The following is a 27,007-nucleotide window of genomic DNA, read 5'->3' on the forward strand; positions in this document are numbered from 1 at the left end:
CCCAGTTTATCCAGAGAATTCCAGAACAGTCCTTTGGTGAAAAGCACCTACCTGCTCTGTGAGTGGGATGCCTAAGTGTTGAGTATAGACCCACAGTACAGACCAACAGGAGTCACAGCTTCTGTGTCCAGTGGCCTATATCCGAGTGAGCAGGGACATCTTGTGTTATAAGTGGCCAGATTCCAGAGGGGAAGCTCCCTGGCTCTGAGCCTAGTGATCTATGAGGGACCTGAACTTCCTGCTACCCCAAAGACCACAGTGTCCTTAGGCAGGCAGTTGTAACAAGAGAGTGAGCTGCAGGCGGGACTGTCCACAGCTACCTGGCTTGTCACGGCCTGTTTACCTGGCCCTCCTTCCCACCCTTCTGCAGATGGTTCGGCTCGCCTTGTGACCTCACTGCCTATTCAGGAGTGCGGTCCAGGAGGGGAGTGCTGCCTCACCCTCCCTTCTGGGCATCGGTGCCTCCATGCTGATGCTCTGCCGCCTCTGCTGCTGTTGCTTTGGAGCTGCGGGCTTGGCTCTTGTTCTGACACGGTGTGGCTGTTCACAGGGGTGTCACGTGTCAGGTTTGGTTCTCTGTGCAGGTTGACAATACCATGGAATCCACCCCAGAAGGAAGAGACGGTGCTTTATGGCCAGACACCCCCAAGGGCCCCCTGAGTGCCTACCGAGCACGAGCTTCCTTCAGCTCCAAGGAGCTGCTGCTCTTCTGGGACGGTGAAGATGTGCTCCAGTTCAAGGTGAGGTCCGCAGGGAGTCTGGTTGTGTCTTTATTCCGTGACAGAAGTGACATTGAAGTTCTGAAGCCCGGTGGCTTTTCTAGCCCTGAAGCTCTGTAGGATGGGTAGATCTTGGGACAGTGTGGGTCTCTCTCCTCTTACCCCACGTTGGGCCCCAGGATGCCAGAAGGAAGGAGTGGACAAGATTTTGGAATTCCTGTGTCCTCCTCTCAACTGGGATGGATGTTTTCATCTGGAGGATTCTGAGTCAGACTGGGTCCCAGAAAACAAAGACATAAGAGCACGTGAAACCCCACCTTTGGCCTTCAAGTTGGCACCCTGTCCCCTGTGTTACAGAAAACCATCTTCGAGGCTTTGGAGAACGACCCTCTCTTTGCCCGCTCGTGTGGGACTGATCTGCCTCTAGAGAAGCAGCGGGAACTGAACTTCCTTCGCTGCAAGCGGATCTTTGAGTATGGCTTCTTCCACATGGATGACCTGTTGAAGGACCCCCTGAAGATCCCAGCGTTGATTACCTGCCTGGGCATGTACGACTGGTCCCTGGCTAACAAATGTGTCCTCCACATGTTGGTGAGTGTGTGGTAGAAAGCAGGGAACCCGTATCCACTCAGGACCACACACATCAGGCACAAACCGCAGCCACATGGCTCCTAAAATATTCCGGATTTAAGATTCAGTGACAAGACCAGATTTTCAGCTTTCGGTGCAGATTTGTACCCATGGGTTCTTGGATAAAATATATTTATCCAAAATGTACCGTCCAATAGGAAGAGGTGAGGTGAAGAGTGTGCAGGGTAGGTGTAAGGTGTGCCTGCCCTGAGCCAGAAACAGCAAGAACCCCCACCTCTGCCTCTACCCTACCCCCACCCCCACCTCTGCCCCCACCCCCACCTCTGCCCTCCCACCTCTGCCCCTACCCTACCCCCACCCCCACCTCTGCCCCCACCCCCACCTCTGCCCCCACCCCACCTCTGCCCCCCCCACCCCCCCCACCTCTACCTCTGCCCCCACCCCCACCTCTGCCCACCCCCACCTCTGCCCCCACCCCCATCCCCACCTCTGCCCCCATCCCCACCTCTGCCCCCACCCCTACCTCTGTCCCCACTCCCACCCCCACCCCCACCTCTGCCCCCCCACCTCCACCCCCACTTCCACCCCCACCCCCACCTCTGCCCCCCCACCTCTGCCCCCACCCCCGCCCCCACCCCCGCCCCCACCCCCAACCCCAACCCCGCCCCCAAACCCACCCCCACCCCCGCCCCCACCCCCGCCCCCAAACCCAACCCCGCCCCCACCCCCACCCCCACCTCCACCCCCGCCCCACCCCCACCCCCACCCCCGCCCCCACCCCCACCTCCACCTCCGCCCCGCCCCCGCCCCACCCCCGCCTGTGTTACATTTCAGGTTTTTGGAGCCACGATTTTCAGTTCCGGTTCTGAACAGCGTTTCAAGTACCTTAAGAAGATCTATAACATGGAGGTGAGTCGGCCATGGTGAGCTGTGAGGCCAGTGCATCAGCACACTTAGCCGTGGACAGGCAGGCCACAGGAGGGGCCTGGAGGCCAGGCCCTGCTTCTCTAAGTGCTCTCAGGCTGGCACTCTTCCTTGCCCACCCCGTCTGGCTGTGGCCCTTAGCTCTGCTGACCCTGTGGCCTCCTGGGACTGTGAGAGTCTTTGCAGCCTATACTAACCCAGGCTGCTGCCGGCAGGTGGGAGGGGTAGCCGGGGCAGCAGGATTCCTCGGTCTTGCCATAGTCTGGTTACGTGGGCAGGAAGAGATGTGCCGGGGCTCCTGACTGTAGTCCTCCGGGGACCCTGATGGAAAGCTCCCTGCAGGAATACAGACAGGAACACGTCTCTCACCTGGCAAAGTCACTTTGTGCTTTTCTGTTTAGATTTTTGGCTGTTTTGCTCTGACTGAGCTGAGTCATGGGAGTAACACCAAGGCCATGCGAACCACAGCTCACTACGATCCTGCCACCCAGGTAGGTTCCAGATTCCCCTGGACCCTGGGTGGGGCACATGATAGGTTGTGAATGAACAATAATTAATCAAGAGTGTTGGCCACTTACACACTCTCATTAGAGGTCGATGTCAGATGCCTCTGAGAGCGCCTGGGGCTGAGGCTTGAAGCCTTTACCTTTCATGCTGAGCAGACGGGTATGGGGAGCATAGAGGGTCAGATACTCACGCTTCCTGAAGTGTTCCAAAGGAGGGTAGTTCTTCCCAACCTCAGCCCTGGGGCCTGCCTTGCCTACATGGTCACAGGCTTTCGGTGGCTGAGGAGCCTGTCTGCCCATTGCTGCCTCGATCTCTGCTCCTTGCCACGTTGCTGACCACTGGTGGGGCATTGCTGGGCACTGCTCTGTGTGTGCACTGCCTTCTGCAGGGAGACACTGTGGGGACAGGCCACGACCGGTTCTCTAGGAGCTCCTAGTGTGCAGGGTGGGAGGGACATGGGTCTCAAATGTCGGGGATGGCCGGTGCCGCGTGGGGTGTGGAAGCCCCCTTTCTCCACTTGTCTGAGGATCGTGCCCCGCTGCCACCTTCCCTTGTGTGCTGTTGGGAGCCTCACCCCTCCCCATTAGCTGGGGTGTGGTAGAGAGGGTCTGCGTGCAGAAAATGAAGGTCAGGGTTCAACGCTTGCTCACTGATTCACCCACATGGCTGACTGGACTCCAGCCTGAGCTGCTGTATGGTGGAAGTGGAACAGATCATACCATGTACAGCCCTGCCAGGGCAGGGACAAGTGAGAGAGGGACCGCCATGCAGGCTGTCATACCTGCCAGCACATAGGCCCCCACAGTTTACTGCCTGCTTCTTGACCAAGATTTTCCTCTTGGTCTTTCTGACTCCTTGGCCCTGTCTGCTCCCACTGCACTGTAGTGCCTGTGGTTTCTGTGGATCTTCTATGGGTGGGAAGCCCGTGCTGACTGGTAGCCGAGGGCCCCGGGGCCATACCTTAGGCTGTAGGGAAACTGCTGACTCAACAGAGCCAGAGACACCCCTGCCAATGACGTGTGGCCCTAGCTCGTGTACAATTGATGCCTCGCTTGTTCATTCCCAAAGTTCCTTTCAAAGGGGCAGTGCTCTCTGCAGGTGCCCATATATTCAAAGTGGCAAATGGAAAGCAGGCACCATTCATTAGCAGTCAGGAGGGAATGTGGCAAGAAAGAAAACAGACCTCTGCTGGCAGAGTGTGGCCAGTGTCAGCCTCCTCGGGCGAGCACCAGCCAGCAGTTCACTGTGTGAGAGACTGAGCCTCATTTTCCATTTCCCCTGTAAGGTGACCCTGGAACAAAAATAAAGTCAGCTTGGCCCACACAGGAAATAAAATGTTCAGTCCATTTTCACTGTTGGCTCAGAGGCTTGGAGCATAGGAGTCAGCCTAGTGCAGAGGTAAAGCCATTTTCTGGTCTCAGCTGCTGATTAGAACGCTGCCATCTCCCTTCACAGGAGTTCATCTTACAGTCCCCGGATTTCGAGGCTGCCAAATTTTGGGTAGGCAACATGGGCAAGACAGCGACGCACGCGGTGGTGTTTGCTCAGTTGCACATGCCAGATGGCCAGTGTCACGGGCTGCATTCCTTCCTGGTGCAGGTAAGACCTGGGTGGGGCTGGCCCCAGGTAGATGGTTACCTGCAGCCACAGGCATGGTGATGGTGCTGTCAAGCACAGACTTGTTTGTACCTCTGGGTTGGTGCTGGTACTTGGCTTCCTGCAGCATGCCTCACTTTCAGACCACAGGGCTGCAACGCTGCTGGATTCTCCGTGAGTGTGCTAAAAGCACCAGCAGGCCTGTCGCCATGGCACACATCTGTCATCCCAGCCCTCCAGAGGCTGAGGCAGGATTGTGAGTTTGAGGCAAATCTGGCCTGTGTAGAGAAGCTCAGTGACATCTCACCACCCCCCTCCAGCCTGTACTCAGGGCAGCTTGCCATTCCTCTCCAGCAGAGCCCCTGTATAGAGGGCACAGCCCAGGCTGCCCTGCAGGGTTGACACTTATCATGGGAAATGGACAGGTGAATTTGCACAATTAATATTTATGAGTTAAGCATGGCCTTAGATTGGAATTCTTTCCAGATGAACTGAAAACTGGCCCTAGTCTTATAATTTTTTGTTGTTTTTGCTTTTTGAGACAGGGTTTCTCTGTATAGCTTTGGCACCTTTCCTGGATGGAACTCACTTGGTAGCCCAGGCTGGCCTCAAACTCACAGAGATTTGCCTAGCTCTGCCTCCCAAGTGCTGGGATTAAAGGCGTGCGCCACCACCACCTGGCTCATATATTTTTTAAAAGATTTATTTATTTTTAATTTATGTGTCTGTGAGTGCTGTGCACCATGTACATGCAGTCCCTGTGGAGGCCAGAAGAGGGCGTCAGATGCCATAGACCTGGAAGTACAGTTGGTTGTGAGCTGTCTGGTGTACATGCTGGAACCCAAACCCATGGTCTCTGCCAGAACTACTGAGCCATCCGCGCCTCCCACTAGTGGGTTTGTTTGTTTCGTTATTTGAAAAATGCCAACTGTTTATGCCCTGTTAGTTGCTCTTCCTGTTAGCTTTCTGCTGCTGTGACTAAAGTCCTAACAGGATAACTTCAGAGGAGGAAAGGGTTATCCTGCTCAGTTTTTGAAGTGTTGGCCCATGGTCTCCTGGCACTGGCGCTGCTGTGGGCCTGGAGCAGCCCAGGATCCTGGCAGGGGCATGGAGCTGAATAAGCTGTGTCTGGGGACAAAATGAGAAGAAACAGGAAGCGGCCAGGGTCTCAGTAGCCTCTTCAAGGACACACTCCCAGCGGCCTGATTTCTTTTTGCCATGTCCCACCTCCCCACAGCACCATGGGCTGATGACCAAACCATTTACCTCTGGGGACCAGGAGCCAAGCCTTGGCTCTTCCTGGTCATCTCCACTGTCTCTCTAATTGTTTGGTTTTTATGGCACTTTTTCAAAAGGTTTCTAAAATGTTTGTGTCTAAATCTTTACTGTAAGATTATAGAAAATTAAAAGCTGCCTTATGGTTGAGTTTTAGCCTTAGTATTATATATATACATATATATATATATATATGTATGTATTAAAGTTAAATAAAAATCAGATCCACAAACTAAAAGCTAGTGACTTATACAAAGAGCTAAGTTCCACATGCCTCGGTTCAACCCACCCACCCTCCCACTCTCCCATTTTTTCCCTTTGGTTGTGGGGTTTGGAACACAAGGTCTCCCACATTCTAAACCCTTAGTGTACCCTGGGCTGTGTTCGCAGACTCCAAGTGTCTTTAGAGCGGGGTGTCCCCACCCCAGTGCTTCTGGCCTTTCTGGCCTGAGATGTCCTGTGTTTTCTGGGAGGGTAAGCAGCAGCTGTGGTTGCTCCTTACTACTGCGTGCTGACGGTGTCTGTCATTAGAACAGCAGCATCTCTAGACATTGCCCCATCCCCTGGAGGGGAGAGAAGCAGTGGGGACTCTGCTTTAAGGTTGGCAATCATGCTTCATGGGGAATGAAACCTGTCTTCTTCACGGAGCCCCTAGGTCAGGAGTCTCCAGCCAGTCAGGCCTGCATTCCTGTAGGGGTGTTTAGTGGTCACCCACTGGGGAGATGAGATTGACGTGGCTTGTCCTGACTGTCCTTCCCACAGCACATACGTGCGCAGCCATTTTGTCCTTATGCTGGAAGCCCACTGCGGGTCCTCTGTCTGAGGCATGAACAGGATCTCTCTATGTCCCCTAAACAGTGTGAGCCCTCAACCCGCCCTGTGGCTTGTGTAGTGACACACCATAGCCAGGACTAAGCCACGAGAGCCACTGGGCTCTAGAGCTGGAGTCAGGAATCAGTGTACTTGTTGACGGCTCTGGAAGCTCTCCCCTACCTTCCTCAGCTGCCGGCTTCCTTCACTGGTCGCCATGTCAGGCCAGCTTCTGCCTCATTTCCACACTGCTTCTCTGTGAATCTGTCCCCTTTTGTAAGGACACTTACTATGGATTTAGGGCCACCCAGGAGTCCAGGTGATCTTGTGTTGAGGTCTCTGCTTTATTATAGCTGCAGAGGTCCATTTTCCACAGAAGGCTCCATCCCCAGACCTGGACATATCACTCTAGGGAACCCAGTGTGACCCAGAGCTGTTCAGAGTCACTCCCGTCAGTGGTCAGCTTGTCTGGACATGCTACCTTGTCTGCTGAAAGACTAACTGGCCGTTATTCCCCATGGCTTTGTACAGATTCGGGACCCGAAGACCCTGCTCCCCATGCCAGGGGTGCTGGTCGGCGACATAGGGAAGAAGCTGGGGCAGAATGGCCTGGATAATGGGTGAGTGCCACTGGCCTCATCAGACAAATGCTACCTCCCTGGGGCTTCAGGAGTTTTCCTAGGCCACAGCTGGAGCTGGCTACTGAGGAGTGTGGGCTTCTCGGGGCCCGGCTTGGATATGGTAGACACCACCACTGAACTTCTTTGAGTAACAGCCATGGCCTGCATAGTCTCAATTCACAGAGGTCCACCTTGCCCTAGCACCCCGTGGGTCAGCTTCTCAGAGTGTGACTCTCCCAGCTCTCGGGTCAGTCTAGGGCTGCCCCCTGCTGCCTGGGGGAAACCTCAGGCTGGGGGGGGGGTGCCCAACTATGTCGGACCTTCCTTCCTCTGTGAGGTCTCTTGGTGGTTGGCCTTAGTTGTTCACTGTGAAGTCTGCTGTGAATATTTGCTTCGAGTCCCTGAGGCAGTAGTTGGCAAAGTGCTGGGCATGTGATGGTCATCGAGGTGCTTTTGACACCCATCCTAGGGCCGCTCAGAAACAGGGCTGATCTGTAGCAGTGCGCACTGAGCACTTGGATGAGAGTGAAAACCATGGGCTGGACTGAGCCCGGAAGGACCTTCGCTAACTCCTTAACCAGGCTGAGTCCCCGTGGTCAGTAGGACAGCTGGGTGGTTTGAGGTTTATGGTATCCCAGGTGGAGGAACAGTGGTGAAGCCAGCTCCTGAGGGTTCTCTGTGTCTCTGAGCATCTCTCTTTGAGACCCAGGTTGGCGGCGGCGGCAGCAGAGTGGCATCCAACAGGGTAGGGCTCACTGTCATCTGTGTCATTTCTAGTCCAGCTTCTTTGCCTAGCCCTCAAGGGACCTGCTGAGCAGCCAGGTTTGCCTTCCTGCCTTCTCCTGGGTCAGTGTGTACAGGCTCCACCCAGCTCCAGGATGATGCCTGTCCAAGCACTTAGACCCCTGTCTGTCCACGAGATAACTCATGACTATGGAAGAGGCCAAAATAGGGTATCCCCAAGCATTGTGTCCTGTGCTGTGTTAAGGGTGTTTGCCTACCTCAGTTCTGTGTGTATTTGGGTTCTCCTGGACACTCCACTGTCTGCCCATCACCAGAAGGCTAGGGCAAGGCCAGGGGAGGGCTTAGGCCTCCTGAGTCTGCAGGTCAGCAGCAGACAGTGTGGAGGGGACCAGAAGCACCAGTACCTAGCAGAATAAACTTAAGGAGAAAGATCGGGGCTCAGAGGTCATAGAGCGTCACCTCCTCTGCTGAGGGCTCTGTGTGCAGCCTGACTAGCCTTGGCTTGTGCTGGTGGTGCATTGTAACATGTAGCCAGTGGTCCCACGGCCTCTGTCTGCTGTTCCTCCTGGCCTACAGATTAGAGCATTTAGAGTAACTTTGGAACATAACAGAGAGCTTGTACTTGGTCCCATCACAGCAGCACCTGTTTTTAGAGAATGGGTAGTCTCCTGGGATGTAAATTAGACGTTTACAGGAGCCTCAGCATATAGGTGTGGCAGTGTCTTGGTTGAGAGTCACCATGGAGACGCTGCAGGGCAGCCTGAGCAGCTGTTCCAGCAAAGCAGGCTAGTCCAGTGGCCTGTTGTGCCCTCTCTGTCCTTCTTGGCCATAGGAGAAGGCCTCTGGGTCCTTGGAAGAAACTAAAGTAAGCTTCCTGCCTGCATTGACCGCAGGCTACCAGCAGAGGACGCTAGAGCTCCAGAACTGAGCGGCTGCTCTGCTGGTCTTAGGCCTCAGTTCAAAGAGCAGCACTGTGAGTTAGTGCTGTTTTTAAACTGGGCTCCATTTCTAAGTTAACTTTTGTCCTTTCGTGAGAGTCCCAAACCTGTCGAGACTGTCTAGGAATCCAGAGCAGAGTCAGCTGCGTGGGCACTTTCAATCAAACATCCTAAAGACAAGGATCTTTCCAGGGGACACTGAGCCAAACCCTCAAGATGCTCACAGTAGTTATCATAATGAGGCCGGGCCTTTGGGCCTGGGGAGTCCTCCCTGAAGAGGCTGAGGAGCCTAGGATGAAGATCTGCTCCAGGTGGGGCTGCACTGGTGGTTCCCGAGGGGCCTCCAGAGAAGGAAGTTGCTGGAATTTGCAGCAGGACACCCAGGGTGGAAGTTATATGATACAAACACTCTCTACACCCTTCCGACATACCTGCCACACTCCCACCACGTGCCCCACGTTATATACATGTCCCGTGTCACTGCCCTGTGCCATCCACACATGCTTACAGCACTCTCCCTAGCCCCCTACTCCATCTTTCCCCATGCCACATGCCTTATGTCACAGAGATATCCTGTGTCACCGTCCTGTTATTCACACACACACACACACACACACCTGAGCTGCCTCAGCCCCCCATTCGTATATTCCCCCACACACCTACTTGAACCTCCCTGTGCCCTTTATCACACGCACATCCCATACCACATATGTGCACATCCCTGTGTCCCACTGTCACCCTCTGCTGTCCACACATCCCCTGCCCTCTGGAGAAGATAATTGTGGTGTGCCAGTAGCCCTCCAGTTGGACCCATCTGGCCATTTCTGTGGATATAAAAGTGACCCAGAGAACATTTGTAAGATTTGCTCTCTTAAACGAGAGTGGAAACTTCACAAGCACGAGTGTGTTCAGACTCATTCTACCTCTGTGGCAGAAAGGGGGAAGATTTTCCACTCCTTAAAAAGTGCTTTCCGTTGACAACATTGTACTTGAAAAGCATTCCTTGGCTTTCAAGTAAACAGTTGGAGCACCTCGGGCTTGGCACTGAGGCTGGTTTTTTTTTTTTTTTTTTTTTTTTTTTTGGTTTTTCGAGACAGGGTTTCTCTGTATAGCTTTGCGCCTTTCCTGGGACTCACTTGGTAGCCCAGGCTGGCCTTGAACTCACAGAGATCCGCCTGGCTCTGCCTCCCGAGTGCTGGGATTAAAGGTGTGCGCCACCACCGCCCGGCCATGGGTTTTCTTAAAAATGGGGCATTGTGTGCGGCCTGCAGGCTGGGCGCGGGCCAGGTGGCTGCCAGACACAGTGCGCTCTGTTAGCTGGTTGTACTGCGCTGAAGTCTGCCACCCCGGGGCTCTACTTAGCTCTGTCCTGTGGGTACTGGGAAGGGCTGCTGTGTCTTCCTGGGACATGGTTTTGTGGGGATGGCTCCTTCCCCTTGGAGGATTCCCTCCTACCCCAACACTCCATTCCTTTTCCCTAAGTTCCTGGTAGGGACCAGGTACTGTAGACTTGTAAGAAAAATATGACGGCTCCAAGAATCTGCTGCAGGAGCATGGCTTCCTGGGGAACGGGGACAGCCGAGTGATTACTCTGACTAGGACCACCCACTGGTGTCCCGGAGAGAGGTCTGCCTTGTGATCTTTGCAGGATGGCTGGGAAATGGTGTGAACTTCCTAGAGGAGATGGCAGCTTGCTTCACTCTGAGGGAGACCCAGGGTTCTCGGGCAGAGGCAGAGAGGGCCACCGGTCAGCAGAGAGCCTGGCCAGGTGGAAGGGTCACAAGCATGGTAGTCTTGAGTAGGGTGTGTCCTTTGTGAAATACTTTGCTTTTGCCTGCTGTTTACTGAGGGCAACTCAGGTGGAGGGGGGCTGCCTCCAACCAGAACTAGAGGAAGTCACATGCGGGTGAGGGGCAGCAGGCTGCCTACCACCGTCACAGATGGTTGCTGGTGACTGATGAGGTCCTCTGTGTGTGCCTAGCGGCTTAGCCGCAGGACACGCTGCTACAGGAACCGCTGAGATTTTCAAGTGTGTTTCATTTTGAAGCTGACATAGATTTGTAACTTTGCACAAGCTCCTTCCTTAAACCATTGTAAAACGCCTTGGATTGCCAGTGCCCAGTGTCTCTAGCAACGCCTGTTGGACCCTTTCCCCAGCTGCTCAGGGGAAGCAGATCACTGTTCCCAAGCAGTAGACTGGACTGCAGGCGCTTCCGTTTCATTTAGCATTTTTAAACCACCATCTGCCGCTTTTCTCTCTTTGTACTGGGGATTCTGGTTTGAGGTTGAAGTCTGAGGACCAGTGGTGGCAGTCTTTAGAACCAACTCCAGACCTTCTGTCCGTGGTGTGTGACCTTTGCTGTGCACAGGTGGATAGTGGAACTTCTCTTTGCCAGTGACATGGGAGCACCTCCATCCTGGGGAATAAAGAGCTGGGCCATGATGGGCCACACATGGCCCCATCACACATGCCCCTGGTCTTTGGGGGTGATGTTACCTTCAGCTGCTCTTGGGGAGAAGAGGAAAGTTCAGGAACCATGTTACAGGCCCTTGTAGGACTTGCATGATGGAAGCTCACCTTTTCTCCTGCACAGATTTGCCATGTTCCACAAAGTTCGAATTCCTCGACAGAACCTCCTGGACTGGACTGGGAATGTCACCTCCGAGGGCACTTATAGCACCCCCTTTAAGGTACCAGTGGGCTGTGGGTATCTGTGGACAGAACTTCTCAAGTGTCTGTCCTTATGTGTTGGAGATCACCCCAGGAGCAGCTGGTCCTAGGTATACCACACATCAAACTCGGTAGGGTTTGGTGCCCTCAGCAGAGAAGGAACTTAGCCACAGTGTTGGTGGGCAGGGGTGGCCTGGATCTGGCAGCATTTTCTGGCTATGCCTGGGTATCCACGTCTGCTTGGGTAGGGGGCTCCTCTCCCAGAGCATCTAGACGGAAGCTGTCTTGGTGACTATTGCTGTGATAAGACACTATGACCAAGACAACTTATAAAGAAGGGTTTAATTTGGAACGTGAAGTTTCAAAAGGTTAGAGCCTGTGGTGGCAGAGCAAAGGTGTGGCAGCAGGAACGACTGAGAGCTCACATTTTGATTCACAAGACAGAGAGACACACTGGGAATGGTGTGTTTTAAAACCCCAAAGCCTGCCCCCCCAGTGACACACCTGTTCTAACAAGGCCATCCTTCCCAAACAGTTCCACTGATAGTATTCAAACACATGAGCCTATGGGGGCCGTTTTCACTCATAGCACCATAGGAGGCCACTTGCAAAGCTGTGTACAGATACGGTAACCAGATGTGGTGATAACGGAGAGTGGTCAGGCTACGGATGGAGATGAACCATGCCCACAGCTCGGGAGAGGTGAGCAGGTGGGCAGGTGGCTGACCCTGAGAGGAGAAGTTTCAGGAGGATCCTCCCAGGAAGGACACTCCTCAGACAACCCTCACCCTTTGCCTGGTGGAACGCAAGAATGAATGCAACTAAATCACTTGAGAGAAATTAGCCCTGTGAGCCAAGAAGCCATGTAAGACTGAACAATACGAAAACAACCAATTACAATGTACCATCATGTCAAAGGCTTGGAAGAAAGAATGCAGTGGAAGGTCCTGGAGAGGTGAGTGTCCTGCCTACCACAGCAAGGCTCAGGGAAGTGACAGACAAATGTCCCCAGCTAGAGAAAGAAAGACTGCTGAAGAGTATCTGTGTTGTTCCAAAGAGGAAATGAAGGAAACGCTATCTACTGACACACAAGGATAAAACAGGGCCATTAGAGAGAAGGTTTAGAAACTGTGCTGTCGGATGCAGGGGAATAACCACCACGTTACCTCTGTCCCTCCGGTGTGCCACTGAATGTGAACGTTTTGGTTGGTTGTTTTGCTTTTTCAAAACAGAGTTTCTCTGTGTAGCCCTGGCTGTCCTGGAACTTACTCTTGTAGACCAAGCTGGCCTTGAACTCAGAAATCTGCCTGCCTCTGTCTCCCAAGTGCTAGGATTAAAGGCGTATACCACCATTACCTGGCAAATTTGAACACTTTTAATGCCAACAAAACTGTCTTCTCTACATGAGAGTGTGACAGCTGTTCCCCGTCTGGAAGACTGTCATACACACACTACACTGTTTTGGAAGAAGGACCCAAACAGTAACCCAGAGCGGCAGCAGGGGACAGGGAGCAAGGACACCGGGCTGTCCCACACCACCACCGAGCACAGCTTCTGCCTAACGGTGAAGAGCAGGATGGATGTGGAGTTGACAGTGAAGGCTGGAACACGGGCTTGGCAGCTGGGGTCCAAGGAGCCATTGCCCCAGCAGAGTGCCTGGTGGATGTGGAGCCCCCTGCTGGACCACCCTGCATTCTGGTGCCCATCCAGGAAAAGGCAGGGCACAGTGCCCTCAGGTGGACAGTTCACAGGTCACAAAGAAAAAGAGCCCACACAGCTCAGTCACAGTGCTTCTCTACTCAGAGCTCCCTCCTTGGGCAGCTGGGAGGCCTCTCTTCTACTCACAATGCATCTGGGGTATACCTTCATCTTTGGGACATCCTCTGAGGCTGCATAACATCTGGCTGACATGTGACACTGCCTTTCTTCCCCAGGATGTCCGGCAGCGTTTCGGAGCAACCTTGGGCAGTCTGTCCTCAGGACGCATCTCCATTATTGGCATGTCCGTGGTCAACCTGAAGCTGGCAGTGTCCATAGCGATCCGATTCTCAGCCACACGGTGTCAGTTTGGACCCACAGATGAGGAAGAAATTCCTGTCCTTGAATATCCACTGCAGGTACTGGCCTTCTGCATCATTTCCTGCTCTTTGCTCTTCTTGGCCCCTGGGAGTTAGTGAGAGTTCTTAGGGGCTGCCTTGAGAATCCAACAGTAGGCAAGAGTGCACCTGCCAGGCACCAGGGCCTTGGGGTGGCTTTTAATGAAAAACGCCTATGTATGCTCAAAAGGAGGCACACAGACGGAGGAGAGCCAAGGACGCTGGTGGCAGGTGCAAGCCTGCTCAATGTGCAGATGAGGTCACCCTGCTCTGGCAGGTGATGCTATTCTGGGTCAGGCTACATTCTTTGACTTATCTGTCCCATCCCTAAGAAATGGCCCTGAGGAAGTCATTTCTGGAAGCAGCAGGTGAGCATAGCCCTTTAAACACTCCCGCATTTAAAGCAGAAGTGGTACCCAGCCTTGCATCTTCAGAAGCAGCAACAGGGCAAAGCAGAGAGGCCACGAGTGGAAAGGGGCACATCACAGCCACCCCCTGTGGTCCCCACTGCATGCCCTGTGCAGTCAGAGCCCCACTGCCTGTCCTATTCAATTGGGTGCCCTTTGCAGCCAGAGGGGCAGTCTTTATGGGGACAAGGGTCAGGTAGGTGACCTGGTTGCTAAATCTGGCTTAGGTCTTGTGCTGAGTACTGCATTAAGTAGGTGTCTGAGTGACAGTCCGAGGAAATGAGACAGAATTACCCTTTCTCTTCACTTTCCTCTTATGTTGGCAATGCGCTGTTTAGGAAGCAAATATTTTTAAGAAAGGTGTCACTATGCCTGGGTGGCCCGCATGCCCTACTATGATGTCATCCTTGTTCCCATGTTGACCACTCTGGGTGCCAAGGGCAGCCCAGTGGCTAAGGAGCTCTAACCAAAGCCCTCGCTGATGCTGCCCCTTCCTGGGGCTGCAGAAGGCTTACAGAGTGGGCACGTGGAAACCCCTGACATCATGCATGACACTTTGCACATGTGGAACAGCCGTGGTGGCGGCTCAGTGGGTCCCTTTCGGGCACCACCTGTCCCCTCCAGCCCGTTCATCTCCTCCTCCATTTGTCCATCCAGCAGGGGGTGTATGCCATGTGTGTCAGGTGTGGTGTGTAGGTCCCCCCCACCCCAGGGGACTGATCACCTTTCATGGATTCAAGAAGTATGGTGCAAGCTGAAGAGATGGCTTGGTGGGTTAAAGCACTTGCTGCTCCTCCAGAGGACCTGGGTTTGATTCTCAGCACGTTATGGTGGCTTACAACCATCTGTGACTCCAGGTCCTGGGGAATCTTCTACCTTCTTCTGCCCTTCTTGGGTACCAGGTGCACATGAAGTGCATATATCTAGGACATGCGGGCAAAACATTCATGCACATAAAATAAGCATTAAAAATCGATGCCTGTCTTGAACTGAACTGGCACCAGCAATGGGTTTCCTTCCTTCCTAAGGAAGCTGGCTCCAGGTTCCCAGGTCAGTGTAGACTGGCTGACTGGGCCAGCCCCTCTTGAGTACCTGTCGTGTGTCTTGTTTCCCTCAGCAATGGCGCCTACTTCCATATCTGGCAGCTGCCTATGCCTTGGACCACTTCTCTAAGACACTCTTCTTGGACCTGATAGGGCTACAGTATGGCCTGCTCGAGGGAAACCACAGTGCCAGGCAGGTGAGCATCTGTTTTACCGTTGCCCAGGTTGAACAGCCTCTTTTCAGCCCTGGAGCCAAACAAGCCGCTGGCTGTGGGAAGAGAGCCTGTGTGAATTCCTTCAGCTGCCCCACCGGCTTGGGGTTTGGCTTGCCCAGTAGACTTGCAGTTTGGGCTACATCCATCCCCCCATTTCCTAGGGAGGTGCTGGCAGAGCAGAACTCATGGCTTCTGAGAGCACAATGTTTCCACACTGTGCATCGCCACCCTCAGAGGATGTCTCAGCTCTTGTCTTTTCATAAACAACTCTACAGAGTTCTGAATCCACTCTCTCCGAGTTGACAGCCCAGGATTTGTGCCAGAAGTGAGCATGCAGCCCCACTGGCCCAGATGCTCTGCACAGGGAAGTCCATTGCCGGCTTCTCTGTTGGTAGCCTAGGGGTGGGTGTTTGTTCCTCCTTGTGCTACCCCCTGAGTGGAAATCAGATGTGAACCAAAAGACATGGGTCTAGAAGCAAATGAGAAGTACTGCAGACTGCGCGTACTCTATCCTAAACAGTCTGTCAGAAGAGCTGCATTGGGATGCCCAGCCCAGATCTGGAGTGAGAGGTGGAGCATTGCACATGCTGGCATGGTTTTCTCCTTAGGGGTGCTGCTGACATGGTGGGGCCACCATGCTTTCCCTAGTGAGTCTGTAACCTGCCTGTCTTTTCTTTCTGAAACCATGTGGTTGAACCCGGCCAGGCACAGTAGCAACGGAAACCCCCCTCAGTTCAGACAGACAGTGCTGGCTAAATGGATGGTTTTGTGTAGCAGGCGTTGCCTTCGGTGAAGTAGAAATGAGGATGTGTATGAAGCAGATGTGAGCTTCAGGAAGGCAGGCCCAGGAGTGCCCACGCTGCCAAGCCCTCACCAAACATCTGCACGAGCATGGTCCTAGCCCTCCCTCTCCTCAGAGGGCTGCACTGGTTGTGCAGTGTTGTGCCAATCTCTGCCCCTGATTTGTGGCCCTCTGCAGATGGGCATGGTCAGTATGCATCCGTGAACTTTGTGGGAACCAAGTAATAGGCATTCTCCAGCCGTCTGAGGTGGGTATGCGGCCCTTGAGACAGATTATCCGCATAGAGGCGAGATGCACTCGTTTTCATGCTGGGAACCGTGCCGTGGGGTGCTGTCCACCTGGTCTCTGCTCTCGAGTGCGTCCTGACCCCTTTTCAGTACAGTGGGTTTCCTTTCTTTGACACTAGTGCTGAAGCTGGGGACTGACTTGCATTGTGAGTCTGTCTTCACCTCTTCTCGCTGGGTTCTCTCCACAGGCGGAGCTTGGACGTGAGATCCATGCCCTGGCATCAGCTGGCAAGCCCCTAGCCTCCTGGACAGCCCAACAGGGGATCCAGGAGTGCCGCGAGGCGTGTGGGGGACACGGCTATCTGGCCGGTAAGTCTGGGGCAGTTTTTGATCCTCAGTTCCCTCCCATGGCCTGTTAGGCCAGGGTTCCACAAAGTGCAGCCGATTTTTCTGATAAGATTTTGTTGGAATGCAGTTGTGCCCACTCAGGCACACACTTTCTCTCTCAGCCGTTCCCACTCAGGCACACACTTCTCTCAGCTGTTCCCACTCAGGCACACACTTCTCTCAGTCGTTCCCACTCAGGCACACACTTCTCTCAGCCGTTCCCACTCAGGCACACACTTTCTCTCAGCCATACCCAATCAGGAACACACTTTCTCTGGCTGTTTCCACACGTAAGTGGCAGTACTAAGTCCTCATGACAGAGACCTGAAATGTTTACCCTCTGGCCTGTCACAGGGCAAGTTCACCAACCCTGTCCTAGTCAGATCCCACTTTTTGAGGCTTCAGGCTTCCTGGTCAGAATTTGGAATAATGAGGAAGTGTGAACTGTGTGGGATCCCAGCATGCAGCTGAGTGGAATTAGCAGGTTATTTCAGTGCGACATTTGGCTGATGACTCGGTAGGAAGCCAGCACTGGTTTTAATGTAGTTCTGAAACCTGGATAAGACGAGCCTTACTGATGCCGAGCATCACCACACACAGGCAGGTAGTACAGGACTGCGGGTGAACAACCAGCTGGTCCAGTCAGAGCCTGGCGTGGTCTCCATGGTAACGGGACAGGTTACCCTCACTATGTCTCAGCTTTCTAATTAGAAGATGGTGGAATTATACACACAGCATGTGGGTTCTTCCGAGGAGTTGGTGCACATATCTGATTAGAGGGCCTGGCCTATAGCACTGTAGTGTACAGTACTAACTGTATTATAGCAGAGCAGTGGCCGGGTAATACTTCTCTACCATTAATTCAGAATGGTTACTCGGACCTCCACGCTCTGCCACTCACCTGCAGGACCTCTGCTACTCACATCAGAAATGACTAATAGCTAGCTGCTCAAAGATGGCCACTGCTGATGCAGACAGCGTGGAACTGCCAACCCTTCAGTGGCCGGAGAGATGATGCAGGCTGCTGTGGAGCTGTGGACGTTCCTGTGACAGTCTGGATTTGATGCTCCCAGTAGCCTGCCCCGGCCACGCAGCATGTTCTGGTCTGGCTTCCACGCCCCCGCACGCACGCTCTCTCTTACTGGCACTGATTCGCAGTGGCCGTGTCTCGAGTTATTTATTTGTGTACGTGTTTTTGTCCTTTCTACAATGTTCTCAGTAGGGCTTTTAGTTGTTGTTATGACTCACAAAAACACATAAACCGTTCAGCTGCATTCTGGTTTTAAATAGAATAAGGAAATTACATCTTGAAGCACGATAGACAAACATGACTGACTCATGGCTCATGACTTACCAGGATGCAGGGAGCAAAGTCAACAGGAATGTAAAGAGTCACATCGAGGTTACGTGCCTGCTGTCTGGTCCCCCAGGAGATCCACCCCAGACCTTTACCTCGTGTGTTAGCTGTAGCGTGGAGGAGCCGGGAGCTGGGCTGGCTCCTCCATCTGCCTCAGAGGGAGTGTTTTCCATTAAAGGAAGGCCTGAGAGGTTGCAGGCCCCGGGCAAAGCACATCTCATGAAGTGCACGCAGGCCCCGGGAGAGCAATCTCAGGTTAGACATTGGCTTTTTAAGGCTTCATTTAGCTATAGAAGAGTAGCCCCATGTCCTGTCTCTGGAGTGGTCCCCACGCTCTGGGGAAGCTCTGCTAGGTGATTCCTCGGGTAATCCCAACAGGCAGGAAGATGACAGTCCTAGGTCCTCACTGACACCAACCCTGTACTGAGTGTTCTTGTGCCATCCCACAGTCTTCCTGGAGGTGACTTTTCTTCCCTAAGGATGGGGAACAGCCAGCAGATGTGGGCCAAGGGGCAGGGAGGCGAGCACTTCCTGCCCCTGCCTGGGTGGGCCTGTGGGAGGGGCATCTCTCAGAGCATCTTGAGTGACAATGTGGCATTTTTTTCTTGCAGTGAATCGGCTTGGTGACCTCAGAGATGACAACGATCCAAACTGCACCTATGAAGGTGACAACAACGTCCTGCTGCAACAGACCAGCAATTACCTGCTCAGCTTCCTGGAGCGCCGGCTCCAAGGTGGGCACCTCCGTGGGAGCTGAGCTCAGCAGGCACAGGACTCTCTAGTCTCGGGGGATTCCAAGCTTATGTCAGGATGTGTCCTCAAGCCAGGCATGGTGGCACAGTCCCATAATCTCAGTATTCAGGGGGCCAAGGAGGGAGCTTCTCAAGGTAGAGGCCCACGCATGCCTTTAATCTTACCACTCGGGAGGCAAACGGATCTCTGTGAGTTTGTGCAGAGCCTGGTGTGTAGAGTGAGTTCCAGAACAGCCAAGGCTACACAGAGAAACCTTGTCTCCCAAAACCAAACCAAAACAAAACAAAACACTATCTCAAAAATAAAAAGCTGCCAGGCCGTGGTGGCGCACGCCTTTAATCCCAGCACTCGGGAGGCAGAGCCAGGCGGATCTCTGTGAGTTCGAGGCCAGCCTGGGCCACCAAGTGAGTCCCAGGAAAGGTGCAAAGCTACACAGAGAAACCCTGTCTCAAAAAACCAAAAATAAAATAAAAAAATAAAAAGCTAAAGCAAAGATGGGCCATCTGCAGGGCGAATAAAGGTCATCACCTGGTGGCAGAGGGGCTTCCTAGGTGCAGGCAGAGTGGAGGCACCTAGCCAGAGGTGGATGAGCTAGCAGGCCAGGCTCTGTACGTGGGGCCTCCTTGTCTTTCTCCTAAGTCACAGAAGTGTGTGCTCTAGACGGAGCTGCCTTCACAAGCCCTCTCAAGACAGTGGACTTTCTGGAAGCCTATCCTGGAATCTTGGACCAGAAGTTCATGGGCTCCAGCCAAGCTGACTGGCTGGACTCAGCAGGTACTAGCCTTCTCCCCTCCATTGCCTGGCATTTTCCTTTTCCTGCCAGGAGTGCATCTGGCCACAGGGGGGGACTGTGGCACTTACACCTGGGTGACCATTGATGGGGGCAGGTGCTTTTCTGGCTTGCAACATTTCCTTGGTTTTGTTGCTGTCCATAAATCTTGGAAAGGTCTCTGTGTCACCTGCTGCCCAGGACTTGATCCTTTGGGAAGAGCTTGGGAAACAGTGAGCCTCATGAACTAAGGATGGATGGGCATTACTTCAGCCTTGGCTGTGGCCTCCAGAAGTTGATGCAGGTGTTTGACATACTAAGGATGACATTTAAGGTTCAAGGGTGACTGGCAGGCAGCCCTGGATCCTGTCCTGAGGCTGTCTGGGTATTGAAAGGACCAGACATCCACTGTCTTACAGTGTAAAAGTAGACATCCAAAGTCAAGTTCCCTTCCTTGCCTCTCCCTGATCCTGGGGGTTCCAGGCACCCTTGGTTTGTGGCCATGACACTCCACCCTCTGCCTCTGTTGTTGCAAGATATCCTTTGTGTCCTCCACGTAAGGACCCTTGTTGTTGGATTTGAGGCCTGCCCCAATCCAGGGTGACCGCTTTATTAGCTGCTTCTTCCCACTGCACAGACCCTTTTTATAAAGCCAGTCACGGATTCCAGGGGTCAGAACCCGGTAGACATTTGGGGACCACCTGTTTGCAGCATACCTGGAAGGACCCTGAGAAGGGTGTACCACCCCAGACCCCAGACCCCAGCCCTGCCTCACCTGCTCTTAGAACATCTGAGACTGAAGTCACAGCGTCCTACCCTTCCGCCGCAGCTTCCCTCTGCGTGTAGGATGTGGAGTATAGACCCCACCACGTGGCTGGTCAGAACCTGTTTCCCGTCCATGGCTGTGTGTCCTCCTCGTTCACCAGTGCCCTGTGTCCTGAGTAGTGTGGGAAGTCAGCTCAGGTGTGGCAGGAAGGATAAGCCCCGCTTCTGCCTCTCTGCCATTTGGCTGACTAGGTCCCAGTAACCCACCTCAGTCCCCGCCTCTGGAGCTGGCTTTCTGCTGCCAGGGGGAGCTTGTAGGGAGCAGCATGCTAGGCTGAGGCCTTGGCGGGGGAAGTGCCAACCTACAGCCCTCTAGCTGACCAGTGAGGCTGAGGATGGGAATACAGGCACCCAACCTCTCAGCCCCTGGCCACCCTTGGCAATTGGGCACTCCGATGCCCATGTAGGCCTCAGCGCCCCTGAAAGGCAGTCACTGTGTCTTAGCTGACTGAGTGGCCCTGTGATCTACAGTCACAAAGCTGCAATGACAGTGTGGAAACGCTGTCAGTCACACCCACCCTGTCAACACCACCTGGTAGAGGGCCTCGGGCAGCTACCCTCAGTGCTAGATTTCCCTGTCCGCAAGACGCCCGTCCTCTACCGTCCTCATGAAGACCGAAGACCGCCAGGGTACACGTGGCCGGCAGTGCTGTCTGCCCAGGGTTACAGCTGTGGTGACACGCGTTCTCAGTTGTTTCCTGTGTCCCCTCCAAAGCCCCCCTGGCAGCATACCGCTGGCTTGTCTGCTACCTGCTCCAAGGGAGTCATCAGAAATTCTGTCAAGAGAAAAAGTCCAGAGGCAGCGACTTTGAAGCAAGAAACAACAGCCAGGTAGGTTCATTTCCCAGTTTGCGTCTGTTCGGCTTGCTCTGGTGTCTGTTGTGAGATGTCAGCGTCCGGGCAGTTGCAGGCCCTGCCCTTCCACCCTGTACAGCCATGACTGCCAGCCTTGCCGCCTGTGGGAGAGATGAAGGATGCCGTGTTGACAGTGCCAAGAGTGGCTGCTGGAAACCAGAAGAGCAGCAGCTGGAGTGGGGTGTGGGGAGGGAGGGCAGGGACCCACAGTCAGGGCTCTCGGGGCAGCGCCTCCGCAGCCCACCCCTCACCCCTTCCTACCCCTCTGTTCAGCATTTCTCAGCTGCCATCTTCAGTTGGGAAGGGCCACAGTGCCTTCTACTCCCCGGCCACCTGGCTTGGTGTTCCCCCACACCCCCAGAAACAGCCCGTGCTTGGGTTCACGGTCAAGCCGCACACGTGTGCATTTTAATCCTCTGTGGATTGAAAAGTTCCAGTGAGGCAGTGCACTGGGGGCCGGGAAAGATGTTCTCACGGTCGTCAGCAATCGGTTCGGTTATCAGAGAAGGCTGCCCAAGGGGTCTTTGATGGCTAGCCTCCCTAGGGAGGTGACCAGTCTGTGTCGAGAGAGGGGATCCCACAGGACCTGTGGCCGCTCGCCAATCTCACAGGCATTATCGGAACAGGGGCTCTGCATTTCGGGAGCCCTGGAGAACAGTGTATCCTTAGCCCTGTCCAGTAAGACCTGTGTTCCTACACCACCCCTAGCCACACAAGAAGACAGGTCCTGTGCCCTGGAACCACTTGCTGGTGTCACTACCGTAGTGACAGCCTGTTGGGCCTCTGTTCTCTTAAGAGTTGGGCATGGGGCCAAGTGAACGTGGGCTGTCTTGGAGTGTGTAAATGTTATAGCTTTCCCTTTGCAGGGCTTAGCTTCACTTGGAGATGGTGTGTGTGTGTGTGTGTGTGTGTGTGTGTGTGTGTGTGTGTGTGGTGTGTGTGCATGTGAGCATCATACTGTGTCCCCATGCTGCTTAGCCTCACAGTACCGACCTAGGATGAGTGTTTGAATGTGGACTTGAGTCTGCAGGTCCCTGTATTCTCTCTTCATACGAGACCTAGTTGTACGGTCACAGTGACCGGCTGGCTGCCTCCAGCACACACCAAGCCTCTGTTCTGTTTGCAGGTGTACTATTGCCGGCCCCTGGCCCTGGCCTTCCTAGAGCTCACTGTGGTGCAGCGATTCCACACGCACACACACAGCTCCAGCGTGCCTCCATCTCTGCAGGCCGTGCTTAGGCGGCTCAGCATGCTGTACAGCCTCTGGTCCCTGAGCCGGCATATGGCCCTGCTCTACCGAGGTGAGGCTGGCACTTAGACCTCAGTCTGAGAAGGCCTAGTGACCAGGTACCTTTCTCGTTAGTGAAAATCGTCACAGGCATAGCTCCTGTCACCAATATGTGCCGAGCTGCACAGACCACTGTAGAGCTTCTACAGGAAGGCTGCTGTGGGCTTGAGGTGACACCAAGGGGCAGGGTGGGTGTCCTACTCTGTCCCCTGGTGGCTTCAGAGGCCTGCGTGTCCCACACCCCACAGCCCCATGATCCCCTTGGCTGCCAGCTCCTCACATCCACCCGGCAGTGCATCTGGACACCCGTGTAGTCTGATGCCGACACCTGCCTACCTGTGTATTCCTTGTTCCTCCTGTGGTAGGATTCCACCCAGCCCTGAGCCTCAGGGCCTTGCCTCCCTCCCAGCTTCTTAGCCAGGCCTGACCCATGCCCGGGAGCAAGGCCCCTCAGAACTGGCCCTGAGCCAGCAGGTTTCTTCCGAGACATCACAGTAGGCCGGTCAGTGCCGGGATACCCTGACACCTCTGGCCAAAACGCCTAATGGGGCTGAGTGGAAAAGCCACTTCTGATGTGCCATGGCCACAGGGCCGAGGGGCGTTGACAAGGTTGTGCTTGCAGGTGGCTACATTTCTGGAGAACCAGCAGGAAGAGCGATGGAGGACGCCATCTTGGCACTGTGTGAGCAGGTGAGGCACCTCACCTCTGTTGGGATCCTCTCTGTCTGCACCGTGCGGGCCCCCACTGTTATCCTGAGGCTGTTCACCCATGTTCTGCCATCACCCAAATGTTAACTTAAGCTTCAGTGTGCTTGGCAGGAGTTATTTGAAGAAAAAAAGAATTGTTTGCATTTCAAGAAAATCCTTGGGCGTCTCCACAGCCAATTGCTCTGTGGGGGCTCCAGAATAGTCTGTGTGAGGAAGCGGGGGTCACGGAACCACCGTCCTCAGCTGCAAGTGTGATAGCTTTCCCAGGAGCTCAGGAGCACTTTTTGCCCTTGTGGCTTCTGGACTTCCTTTCCTGCCTCAGAACAGCAGTGGCCAGATTGGCCATAGGCTGGGATGAGCCTCCTGGGACATGCTAACAAGCTGCACTCATCACCTCTGCCAGCCTCGCATCCTAGCTGCAATAGCAAACGCTGGCCGTCCTGAGTGGATGGCGACATGGTGGAAATATGCAAACGCACACCCAGGGAGTCCATAACCGAGGAGGCCGGTGAGGCCTCAGAGCACTGTGCGCCTGCTCAGGTTTCCAGTGCACTGTAGCAACCAGCTGAGTGGCTCTGTTACTCCACGGTTGCCCTGGAGACCGTAGGGTGTTGCCAAGTGGACGGACTTTGTTTCCCAACAGCTGAAAGATGATGCGGTGGCTCTGGTGGACGTGATCGCCCCTTCGGACTTTGTTCTGGGCTCCCCGATTGGCAGAGCTGATGGTGAGGTAAGGGGAGTGGCCCCTGCGGCCACCGAGGCTTGGCCGGCGTCTGTGCGGGTCCTAAGGTAGTGAGCAGTCTTGGGTGCCTTCCTAGAACTGGTCACACTTGGAGGGCTTTCTGGGGACAAGAGAAATCAGGTGGTGTCACAGCTCTTTGCCACTCCAGCTCTGTAGTCTTGGGTACCCATTCCTGATGGCCCTTTACCCTATGGAACAGGGAAGTCGCGCTGCTGCCCTGGGGTGACATACAGTTCCTCTGTGAGGACTGAGGTCTCAGCCTCCTCACCCTTCCCTGCCTACTCTCCACCTGGGCCCTGCAGCTCAGTCACAGACACCATTAGCCACCCTGGCCCTGGCCTTTCAGATCAGACAGTCCGCTTTCTCTTTTTTAAAGCCTTGAGCATCTTCGGTTTCTCCTCTAGCCTGCCCTCCAACCCCAGCTGACTACCCCTTAACCATCCCAACTCTGGGGGCCACTGCCCCTCTGTGCCTACCTGTACAGCCCCACAGCCCTCACTTAACTTCCTAATGCCCACTTGCTACCAAATTCTAGAATGGTTTGTGCAGAAGCAGTTAGTGGGCTTAGGTCTCTCGATCCACAGGGTGTCCCACCCGCCAGCAGCCAGGCACCCTGCACCCTCCTGCCCTGCCCTGCCGACCTCTGTTTCTTCTGCCATTTTATACTGTGCTGCTGTGGCCTTCCAACCCCAGACCCCATTCTCCCCTCTGTTCTAGCGCGCCGGGCTGGTTCCCGTCACAAGGCCCTTGCATATGCTGCGCCACTGTCTGGAGCACCCTCTGTCCACTCAGCCTGGCCTAAGCCCTGCCAGCTCTGTCCCCCTCACACAAACAAACATCCATCCTTCTGCCAGGTGGCCCTGCCAGCTCAGAAGTGACTTCCTGTGTGACACCCTACCACAAGGTGATGGCCATGTAGGGAGGCGCTCACAGCCTGGCATTTCACAGTACCCTGTTACCCCCCATTATTCTGGCAACATGACACTACGGGGTGTTCCAGCCATGTGCTTGAGGTCTGATGGTTGTGAGCTGTGGGATGGGTTTAACTCCTACCCACCCCAGGACCGTGGTGGCCGCCTGTGAGATGGGGGGCAATAGTGAGGGCCTGGAACCCACTGTCTTCAAGAGCATTGGACTCAGTGCTTCGCAAGCCTGTGAGGGGCCTGTTAGGGGGCGGTTCTGAACCCCAAGACTGGCACACTCAGGCTGCATGTGCATTGGGGTGGGCATCCAGGAGCACACAGGGCTGGGCAAAGAGTTCCCAGATGCATCAGAGCATTTGCAGGTGGGGCAATGGCCCACTGTGTTACCACGTCATTTTTCTAAGAGCCCAGAATGCAGAGAAGCCTGCCAAGGGGCCCATGCACAGCAGAGCCAGTCATGGGCGGAGGTCTGGGCCCTGGTGTTAGAGTTGATGGACAAAGGACTTGGTATGGACAGAGCACCAAGGGTGGAGCTTGCCTCCCTTGGGTCCCTCCAGGCAGACAGGCTTCTCAGACATTTGCAAGAAGGACCTGTGTTGTAGGACACTCCATGCAGGGGCCTGTCGCCTGCAGAAGGAGCTGCAGCACATGCCCTCTGGAACTGCTGGAGGTGGAGAGGAACTGTCCCTAGATGGAGGGGGACTTCTGGCTCTGAGTGCTGCAGCTCATCTCCTAGCCCGAGGCAGTGCCTGGCAGGGTGACTAACTGTACACGCTCCCAGCATAAGGAAGTGGTGCTCTGACCCAGCTCGCATAGGTAGACTTGGCTTCCAATGCGCAAACTCAGCTGGGGATCTGAGAGAGCATAGTGCTCAGCATTGTGAAATGTGGTCAAGTTCACACTCCATGGGGGAGCAGGACAGGTCTGCAGTGCGGGGGCGGGGAGGGGGCAGCTGCCCTGGTCTCCTGGCTTGTACATTCTGAGGTGTAGGGTAGCTGGGGACAGGTCTCAGAGAAGACAGAACATGCCCTGGCAAATGTGGGAGGTGAGGGTAGGGGTGGGGGCAACGAGCCTATGCGGATGTAGGGGTGGCCACCATGGACAAAGAATTCCCAGGGAGGGACATCTCACAAGGGGATGGTTCCCATCAGAAATGCTTTTATGGCACTTTATAATTAAATTTCCTTAATTACTTCCTACTGAAAAAATTAAAGGCTTATATAAATTAAACATACATCATCCTAACATTTCCAAAAAAGTGACAGTGGGATATTTCCTGTCCTCACAAAACCAGAGGGAATCACACTGGCCACTTACCCTCTGCCAGTTACTGCCCTTTTCTTCTCCCTGCAGCTCTATAAAAACCTGTGGGCAGCTGTCCTGCAGCAGGATGGTGTGTTGGAGCGTGCCACCTGGTGGCCTGAGTTCACTACCAACAAACCCTTGGCCAGCAGGCTGAAGTCCCAGCTGTAGACATGGTGGGAGAGGCGGCCACAGCAGAAGCAGCTGATCCAGAGGCTTGGACCCAGGACACCAAGATACCCACTCTGAAAACCACGCACACCATGCCTCTTCCTGGTCCCTAGTCAACCTGTCATCCCTAACTTCAAATGGGGACAGGTCATGTCTCTTGTGCAGGGTCAGGGAGTTTGCACAGTGTGTCTCCCTGAGGGTCTTGGGATTTTAGTGAAGGATTTTACCCATGCTCTCTTGGGATACAGGTAGGAAGGAAAAATCGGGGCTCACAATGAAGGCTTCTGCTCAGGGGAACTTTGGGGTCCATGGGAGATTTTTGCAAAGCTCTATTCTCTATTCTGCCTTCTGACTCTTTAACCCTTCTGTGCTGTGGCCATACCTCTGTTTACTTGTCACTTATGGCTCTGTACCATGGAGCATGAGAATGACATCATTTGAAGATTTTTTTTCTTTTTTTTTTTTTAATCTTTTTTTTCCCCCCCCCACGGGCACATTTGAAGATTTTTATGGGAAAAATGCTTTATTACTTATTTTGGTGGTACCAGAAGTTTCCACCGAGGAAGTGCTCCCACAGAGGAAGGGATCCCACAGAGGAAGGACCCCCACCGAGGAAGGGTGTGGTGGTGGGGACATCTAGCCTGCTCACCATGACATCCCCACTGTGTCAGTGACTGGGTGGCAGTGATTTCAGTCCTTTTATTTCTAAAACAGGGGCAATGCCCGGTGCCATCTGTCCCCA

General features: G+C 54.2%; 1 protein-coding gene across 4 annotated transcripts; it reads left to right on the forward strand.

Annotated features, from left to right (window-relative positions):
- Positions 1-571: 571 nt before the first annotated feature.
- Acox3 (acyl-CoA oxidase 3, pristanoyl) lies at positions 572-26,604 on the forward strand. Of its 4 annotated transcripts, none has more exons than XM_059275750.1 (17): positions 573-740; positions 1,077-1,310; positions 2,145-2,219; positions 2,636-2,725; positions 4,197-4,340; positions 6,954-7,042; positions 11,319-11,415; positions 13,330-13,512; positions 15,016-15,138; positions 16,434-16,554; positions 18,541-18,663; positions 19,322-19,456; positions 20,992-21,107; positions 22,258-22,432; positions 23,042-23,109; positions 23,771-23,857; positions 26,146-26,604. In XM_059275750.1, the coding sequence occupies exons 1-17, from the start codon at positions 597-599 to the stop codon at positions 26,263-26,265; spliced, it is 2,124 nt and encodes a 707-aa protein (XP_059131733.1). In that variant the 5' UTR covers positions 573-596; the 3' UTR covers positions 26,266-26,604. The 4 variants fall into 4 exon arrangements, 3 of the variants coding, with proteins under 3 accessions (XP_059131733.1, XP_059131734.1, XP_059131735.1); XM_059275751.1 differs by having other exon boundaries at positions 19,328-19,456; XM_059275752.1 differs by having other exon boundaries at positions 574-740; positions 19,343-19,456.
- Positions 26,605-27,007: the final 403 nt, after the last annotated feature.

Source organism: Peromyscus eremicus, chromosome 10 (assembly GCF_949786415.1).
Source record: "Peromyscus eremicus chromosome 10, PerEre_H2_v1, whole genome shotgun sequence".
Taxonomy (NCBI): Eukaryota; Metazoa; Chordata; class Mammalia; order Rodentia; family Cricetidae; genus Peromyscus; species Peromyscus eremicus.

Coding starts and splice junctions, on each gene's coding strand:
- Acox3 (XM_059275750.1), top strand. CDS start 597: ATGGAATCCACCCCAGAAGGAAGAGACGGTGCTTTATGGCCAGACACC. Junction 11,416..13,329: donor CTTATAGCACCCCCTTTAAG/GTACCAGTGGGC, acceptor TTTCTTCCCCAG/GATGTCCGGCAGCGTTTCGG. Junction 23,858..26,145: donor TTGGCAGAGCTGATGGTGAG/GTAAGGGGAGTG, acceptor TTCTCCCTGCAG/CTCTATAAAAACCTGTGGGC.